The sequence below is a fragment of the Garra rufa genome, chromosome 18, assembly GCF_049309525.1.
Source record: "Garra rufa chromosome 18, GarRuf1.0, whole genome shotgun sequence".
NCBI classification, from domain to species: domain Eukaryota; kingdom Metazoa; phylum Chordata; class Actinopteri; order Cypriniformes; family Cyprinidae; genus Garra; species Garra rufa.
In genome coordinates this window covers 15,026,902-15,035,788 of record NC_133378.1, presented here as the reverse complement: position 1 = coordinate 15,035,788, position 8,887 = coordinate 15,026,902, and the positions used below count along the sequence as shown (strand labels likewise).

The 8,887-nt window shown below is 39.4% G+C and overlaps 1 protein-coding gene across 1 annotated transcript; it reads left to right on the top strand.

Annotated features, from left to right (window-relative positions):
- Positions 1–4,277: 4,277 nt before the first annotated feature.
- Positions 4,278–7,824, top strand: mafba (MAF bZIP transcription factor Ba). The gene has a single exon (XM_073822914.1). The coding sequence runs from the start codon at positions 4,614–4,616 to the stop codon at positions 5,802–5,804; it is 1,191 nt and encodes a 396-aa protein (XP_073679015.1). The 5' UTR covers positions 4,278–4,613; the 3' UTR covers positions 5,805–7,824.
- The last annotated feature ends 1,063 nt before the right edge of the window (positions 7,825–8,887 follow it).

The following is an 8,887-nucleotide window of genomic DNA, read 5'->3' as shown; positions in this document are numbered from 1 at the left end:
CACTAATATCTTAAATTGATAATATAAAGAATATACGCTACATTTTTAGCTCTTTCAGGTTTGTTGTAAAATAAACGCATGGCTTATACGAATAAATAATCACATTGATTGGAAATAAACTGCGCCCGATAATACGATTAATAAACCCAATATAATGACCGCCTAATTTGGCACAAAGCCAAGCTGGAAAAAGCAACATTTTGAAATATTGTTTTTCGAATCATAATACTCCTGAATTTTAGGTCTCTTTTACGTGCATTCATATAGCAAATTATGGATATTAATAATACAGACAGTATATAACGATGATTGATGATAATGAGGTAGTGATTATCATGTAGGTCAGACAGAATCCTTAAAGCAGATATAACCCATAATTCCATGTCTAATAGCTGTATCCTTAACTTTTCCTTCATCACTCACTGGGATAGCATAATTCAAAGCCTTATTTGATTGACAGAGCCGTATTTTATTAAGGCGTGAACATAACTGTTTTGCTAACTAACAACTGAAAAATTCTGATTATGTTAATAGACGTGCTTGTTTGTTAATACAATGCAAAATACTATTATTTTTTTCCTTTGCATTGGTCATTAGTATTAGAACAAAGTGTCCGCTGCTGTAATAAACAGATGTCAGAAAATAAACGCATGTCAGAAACAGCAATGCATGCGGTTTTCTAATAAAATCCAATTTGTCTTAAAATTAATGGCAATCACCAATAATTGCTTTGTGGGTCAATAGTGAATTTGTCTTAAAGAGTTTAAGTGTCACTTTTCGAATAGAACAAATGTGACACTTTTGTTTTCACAACACCTGAAATGTGTAAACTCCATTCATTCGTTTGTTTGTTTTGTCTTTGCTCGTTTGTATTTAAAATTATTTGTTTGTTTGTTCTTTGCTCGTTTCTTAAAAAAAAAAAAAGTGTCAGGCTTGATGTAGTCTCTGCTCAGGAGTGTCTGCAGGTTTTGTCCACTAGGGGCGTCACACTCTCTTGTAAATCTTTCGTCTGCTGGTTGTGAAGTTACTGACTTTGTGAAAGTGGATCGCTGTCTGATTTCATCCGGCATCACTGCGCGACACACTTTACATCAATGCACTCGGATTCCTCCATCATATTTTAATCGCATTTCGATAGCATAATGTAAGTCTAAATATGTGTCTTGGTTCTTTTATCGTTATTACATCAACTGCTGTTGTGCTTGTCTATTCATTTTCGTTCATATTTGACGGCATTGCAGCTACTATCTTCTATCTTACTTTTAAAAACACACATTTATACGCTGATATTGTTTTATAGCTAATTTATTAATACATTACATCACGTTATCATTATTATTTTTTAAAGATGATAACACATTCGTTTGAGATTGATAAAATGTGTGCATTTTATTTTTCCTTTTAAATATGAAATTGCATGAAATAACTTTGGCGGTAATATTCAGAATCTTCCAGAGAAGTTGTTCTGTCACGAGTTGATATTAGTAACGCTACATTTGTTCATGCTTTTATAGCCGTGTTTGTTATACATTGATAACCACCTTTCCTAATAGATGATGTATTCTGTTTTCCACTATTATCTTCTAGAAAGCAGAGCACAAGAATTTTCGCAACCGCCCATTACCTGTGTGTCCCAGGAGGAGACGAAGAGGAAACAAGAGAAGAGAGAATACTTTCTGTCTGTCTTTCTCTCTGTCTGTCTGTCTCTCTCACTCTATTTCTCTTTCCCACACACACGCACAGATCTAATGAAATCATTCAATATGAAATGTCCGTTTTTCCCCGAATGTCCTCTCCAGTGTTATGAACTAAAAACAACATGCACTCGACTAGGCTTGCCATCTCACTTCCAAAAATGCAGTCATGAGTTACAAGAGTCATGCATATTTCATACTTATCTTAATGTCCACGGCTGAACGTCCTATGTCCTTATGAGCAATAGAAAGGTAGTCAAAAAGAGCATCCTTTCCAAGTCCAGTATCTAAGGCCTGGGCTATCCACCGGCATGCGGTCCACAACGTCTCCCTTTGACAACTGCTCTATGAAACATCTCTGAGCTGATTTTATTTCTCTTATTCATTCCTAAAAATCGTAGGATGGGAATCTCATTAGGCCAAACAAGCATGCATCAACACTTTTTCCGCTGTCCATAAGCAAGAGGATCACTTAATAGATCATTAACCACCAATATGCTGCTGACATGAGAGTTTTTCAGCATCTCCTCTCCATTAGAGAGAGAGAAACCAGCAGCGGCGAGTCTGAGAGAATCAGAGCGCATGACTGTACGGGCCCGGTGCCGCGTTTTGGGGCCCGGTACCGGCAGACCGAACAGGTCTCCTCGACTGATTTATGATCTTTTATAGAGACGCGGTGTTATATCTGGCTTTTAAGGGTTTGTATTAGTACGCATCGATGAAAGAATTAACAGTTGGTATTGTAGTTGACGTGGAGATGCGTTGCAGTGACTTTTTTTTTTTTTTTTTTTTGTGACACGGGTAAGTAAAAGGAAAAAAAATAACTTGACAGTGGATTAAGAGTTAAAATACAATTTAAATAGTGTTTATAAAAGTATATATACAAATAAAAATGCACATTTTAAATGTGAAGGGATGCGTAAGTATTGGTAAGCGGCGTTTAAATAATGTAAACATATTTTGTGCATTTTTTTTTTATTTCTGAATAAACGAACCGGACTGATTGCATCGGTTATTTTTTAGCAGAATCATTTCTGATATTGTTTCTTAAAGTTAGTTCTATTAATACCTGATCAAAGACGGCATACTAATTAAATGGCAAATCGTAAAATGCGTAAAATAGTCAAATAAAAATAAGGAAAAAGAAGGAAAGGAGAAAATGTGATTATTTAGGCTAACTGAAGTAAGAATGGTAAATAAGTAAATATGGAAAACGTCTTTCCTAAATATGAATAACAACAACATGGCTTTATTAAGGTTAGTCAAACATCATACATTTGCATTATAGGCAACTACTTACTGATATTTAAGCCGTTTTAATAAATACTTAGGCCTAATATGTTTGTGTATATGACTTGCGCCTAACAAAAATAATCAATAGCCTTAAACAGCGCTGTGTTAGTCTGTTATGAAAGATTTATGATCAAAACCCTCGTTGTTGCTCAATGCGTCTTTTGCTCGTACGCAAACGTTTTATATCTGGTAACTTTAAATTTCGTAGTTATGCCAAATATTTATTTATTCTCATTAATCCTTTTTTTTTTCACAGCTTAACTCACTTATCTTACATTTATATCGCCCTGTATGCATATAAGACTATAAGCAGCGCACGAAATGAGCGCTCGGCAGGTGAGCGCGGCAGTGATCGGATGCGCCACATGAGGGCAGCGTTTGGTGAGTTTTCATGAATCTAGCGTCATCCGCAGCGCAATAGCAGGCTTTATCTTCAGCTTGTCGTGTTGAAAATTCAGAAGTCAATAAATATCATAATAACACATACACCTGATGGGTCCCGGGCGTCCTCGTTCACGCAAATCACCATCATCATTAACATAACTTACAACAACCCGCTGAATATCTCTATGATGTTTTGTAGTTTGTCTTTATATATATATATATATATATATATATATATATATATATATATATATATACAAAAAATATATATATATATATATATTTTTTTTTTTTTTTTTTTTTTTTTAGAAAAAAAAGTTATTGTAAATCACATAAACACATATGTTTGTTTACTTGAGTAATTTTGACACAGTGGATTAAAGCTTTACTGTTATTAGGATTCAACATCAGTTGTGTTGAATGAAGTATTGCGCAAACGCTGGTTGATGTAACAACTTGCTCTTGCATGCTACAGACTAATAGCTTTTTTAAAAATAAAACACATTCACAAACTATCTCAAAGGTTTGTTTTCATTTTTATCCGTGGGATGAAATTAATTTAGAGTCTATGTGTTGTTTCAAATTCAATTAAAGAAAGATCTGTCTTATAAAAATAAAACTTTTGATAAGAATGTGACGTTTTGAAAATATGCTCAGGTACAGTATGTTTGTCTCTGCGTGTAGTACAGATAAAACGGCTTTTCGTTAGGCGCGCATATCCAATCAGTCAATACACGAAATACCACTCTCCCTTTCTTCATCCCGTCAGCTGATAACACACAAACAACGAACATTATGCTAATTCTCCCGATCTGACTGGTCGCCAGCCTCCTGTGACGTCACGCACGCGTAGACTATAACAGCAGAGAGGGCTCTGGCGTCCTGCTACAGTCTGAATACTCAGGAGTGAGTGCGAGCTAAACTCTCTGCGGTGCAGAGCTGGAAAAACACAGCACCCATCCACCTCAACGCTGCTTCACTGGCTTAAGGACATATTTTGGAGTATCCGGGATCGGGACGGGAGCCCTTGTCCGGTACTCATTTTTGTCTTTTATTTATGTTTTGAGTTCAAGTACGGCGACGGGACGCGCGCGAGAGACTTGACTTTCTCCAGTCCTGTCCAAAGACTGCAGCTGTCGAGCTCTGTGCGTCCATATGAGGCAAATGTCTTTCGCAGTGCACTAGTCCAGAAAGTTTATTTTTCTTTGCTTTCTCCTGTTTGAACATTTCGAGTGACTCTGCATGCTCCAACGCTCGAGCGCGTCGTGTTCGGAGAGCCATCCAGAAAATTGCATGCGCCAAAAGGGGGAAGAACAGCAAAAGTCGGGTTTTGCGACGCTGGTAAACACTTTACTGAAGAACAGGGACACAATGAGCGCCGATCTCGCCATGGGGCCCGAGCTGCCCACCAGCCCGCTGGCGTTGGAATATGTCAATGACTTTGATTTAATGAAATTCGAGGTGAAGAAAGAGGCCATGGCGGGGCTCGACCGCTCCAACATACGGCAGTGCAATCGCCTCCAGCCGCAGGGCTCCGTGTCCTCCACTCCGATCAGCACCCCGTGCAGCTCCGTGCCGTCCTCGCCGAGCTTCAGCCCCACGGAACAGAAGAACCATCTGGAGGAGCTGTACTGGCTGCCGGGCGGCGGGTACCCGCAGCAGATCGACCCGCAGACGCTAAGTCTGACACCCGAAGACGCGGTGGAGGCTCTGATCGGTGCCACGGCCCACGGGCACCCTCCGCCCCCTCATGTGCAGCAGCAGTTGCAAGCAGGAGGCTTTGAGGGATATAGGGGCGCGCATCACCACCACGGCCACGCGCAACAACAGCAGCAGCAGCAGCATCACCACCACCAATACGGCGCGATCCCCCATCACCCCGACGACCTGCCAGGTCACCCCGGCGCCCACGGCCACCATCACCATCACCACCACCACCACAGTCAGGACCCCGACAGCCCTTCTCCTACCTCGCCCGGGTCCCACCAGCAGCTCCACCACCGTCACCACCACCATCACCACCCGCACGGCCACCCCGGCCAGCAGGGTCACCACGGCGTGGGGGGCGGCCTAAACGTGGAGGACCGCTTCTCCGACGATCAGCTGGTGTCCATGTCCGTACGGGAGCTCAACCGACACCTACGGGGCTTCACCAAGGACGAGGTGATCCGCCTGAAGCAGAAACGCCGGACCCTGAAGAACCGGGGCTACGCGCAGTCGTGCCGCTTCAAGCGAGTGCAGCAGAAGCACGTGCTGGAGAACGAGAAGACCCAGCTCATCAACCAAGTAGAGCAGCTCAAGCAAGAGATCAACCGGCTGGCCCGAGAGAGAGACGCCTACAAACTCAAGTGCGAGAAACTGACCGGAGCGAACGGGTTCCGTGAGGCAGGATCCACGAGCGACAACCCGTCCTCCCCAGAGTTCTTCATGTGAGTGTGTGTGTGTGTGTGTTTCCTATGCCTGAGAGACATTGCGCTCATTCAGATAACAGCAGATACAGTACTCATATTAGAAGAATAATCCACAAGAAATAATAATCTCATATGTAATCATCGCCACCGACCTTGGCAACTAAAATACGAAGAACATGTTAGAATGTTTTTTTCTGGGAAATGTAGATTAGTTGCTTGTAGTACTTTTACCCCTTTTTCGTAGAGATCTCACGACGAAAAGAAAAGCGAAGAACTGGCTTTTCTGTTTAGGATAACTTCAGATAAAACCTTCTTTCCATCATCTGGTTTGTACTCGGTTGTTCAAGAAAAAGAACAGAGAAAAAAAAGAAAGAAAATGTTTGTGCTAAGCGGGGAGAGAAACTTTGGACTTTTTTTCCTCTTGGCCAGAAAAGTTGAGAGCACCACAATATGCAAAACCTCCCTTACTTCTCCTGTATAACCCGCCTAAGTGAGGCGACAGGGGGAACTTTATGCAACATCTCATTGGTTTATTGCCTGCTTGGTTATATATAGATATATATTAAAAAGAAAATGAAAAAACGACAAAAACAAACACATAAATCTGCATTAAGATATTAATCCTGCATGCTGGACATGTATGGTAATAATTTCTATTTTATACACTCTCTTCTTTCTTTCTTTCTTTCTTTCTTTCTTTCTTTCTTTCTTTCTTTCTTTCTTTCTTTCTTTCTTTCTTTCTTTCTTTCTTTCTGTTCATTATGTATCATAAAGAGCATGTTTTTGATCTTTAGCTGTTTTTTTGGGGATATGAGACTGGCTCTCCGGTCGCTCATTGTATGGGTTCATTTGGACTTGTAAATATATGCAACAGCAAACCTACAAACCGACATCGAAGAGCTGATTGTTTCCCAACTTTTTTTGATTTGTTTCAAGTTTCGGGAATGGATTTCCAGTAACGGGCATTTTGCAGTTGCATTTAAAGCAAGCAAACTTTGTAAAAGAAGCGCACTTTTTTGGGTAATGATTTTTGGTATTGGCAGTTTTCATTTCGACTTTTTGATTGTTTCTTTGTTTTAGCAGAAACCGCCTTTGAGTAAGACATACCGCACACGCACATTTAGTCATAGGTGAATTTAAAGCACGCCTTTCTTTTTGAACTGGTGCTCATAGTCTCACGTCTAGTTGTAGCAAGACACAAGAGAGAGAGAGTGTGTGTGTGTGTGTGTCTTTTTTTCTCTTTTTTCTCTCCTTCTTCATGCAGGCTGTTGCATAATCTATTGCTATTCTATAATATAAGCAATACTTATTAGGTCGTATCTTTTTGATGGGTAGGATTTCAACGAATGGGCACACTTTCATCGACATTTTTTGAGCTATACGAGCTGCCAGTTTTATATACCAACATTTCAAAATGTAGTTATTATAATCCAGCTCGAGGGTGTAGGCTTCCTAAATCAGGGGTTTATGTATTATTGCCTAACATGAAAACTACGCATGTATTTCAATGGAGAGTTTCAATGATCAATGTTAAATGTTTTCCTTTATTTTTTTTTCTGCCGGTCAGTAAAAAATAAGGGATTCAGGTTCTGCATAATCTCAAAATGAAAAATTATATGTCTCATGTTATTGTTCTGTTTTTTGTTTGTTTTATTATTATGTCGAGATTCTGGTTCTGCTGGCCAGATGCATAGTTTTTATTTTAATGATTAAATTAACAAACTGTCAGATCATATTGAATAAGCATGGTGCTTGCATCTAAGAAATATTGTTAAAAAGTCATGCATTTAACAATCTTTTTGGTTTATTACTGATTCAACTGTGTTGAAATCAAATGTAAACTGCAGCAGCGGGTTGTTGTTTTGTTTGTTAATTTCATGTATTATGAGGGGATCAATTTTCAAATCTGTTTATATAAATGGAAAAAAAGAATAGAGTTCAATTCGGACTGTTCCATTCAGGCTGGTTTCTGTTTCGTTTTTGCTGTTTTTGGAAGAAATGGTTTCCTATTTTGCTTATTAAAGTCAATGAAATGGCATTGATTTCGCAGCAACTCATTTTATGCGTCAATTCCTGTGTCTGTCAAAGTTACGCAACACTTCGCTTTACTGTATACCGCATTCTTATCACGCATCACTGCGATCCAGTAATCAATTAGTCATCAATCAACATTTATTGAAAATTTGGCAGAGGAACGATATTTCCGTGGGGCGGGTGTTGTCCTGCAGACAGTCTCTCGCTGAACTTTGAGCTCAAACGACCCAGATGCAGAAACGCGCTCTTACTTTTAATGACGGGGCTCGGTATTTAAGGATTGAATTTAACATTTTTTTTGTAATAGATTAACATATAGATCATTCCTTAATAAGAAAAACTAAAGTTCAAATACTTTCCATTAGTTCATAGCGCGTTATTTAAAAAGGCTAAACAATATATTAAAGGCGTTTGAGGCCATTTTACATAATTTGAAAGAAAAAAAAGCCGAGAGAAAAAAAAAAAAACAAAGCTAAAAGCAGAAGCTGTGCGAAGTCTCCCTCTCTCTTGGTGTGTGTTTAGGCCTTTAGTTGCGTTGCGACCTGCAGGATTTGCAGCGCCTGCAGAAATCCAGCGCGCACGTGCGCTCGGTAAAATGAGATCTTTGACCTTGCGCTCAAAGCCCAGACTGTGGGAACAGGACAATTAACCCTTCCGACACTCAATACAACAAACATTGTCATATTTCAGACTTAGTTAATGACTAGTGTGGATATGTTGGAAAAATTTATATATCTCTAAAAACTAAGCGCATGCGGTTTTAGGCCAGGCATGCGGAAAATTCTAAACAGTACAGTGCTGAACACTATAGGTAAAGAGTAAATAGGTTATTACAAACTATTTGTAATAATGTGTAATTAGCAGAAACCAGGACTAGCTGTCAAACTATACTCTATAGTAAACATTTCTTACTTAAAAGCTATTTAACATGTATATATTTTTGCCTAAAATAGACCGTTTTCAGTTTTCTCTCTTGAATGTCAGTGTGGTTTTATTGTCTTAGATTGTTACACAACTGCTATTAGGCTACAAAATAGGAGGATGTTGTAATATTAGGTTTTTAGGACAGAA

Bases quoted from the DNA above. Each gene is read 5' to 3' on its own strand.
- mafba (XM_073822914.1), top strand. From the start codon at position 4,614: ATGCTCCAACGCTCGAGCGCGTCGTGTTCGGAGAGCCATCCAGAAAAT.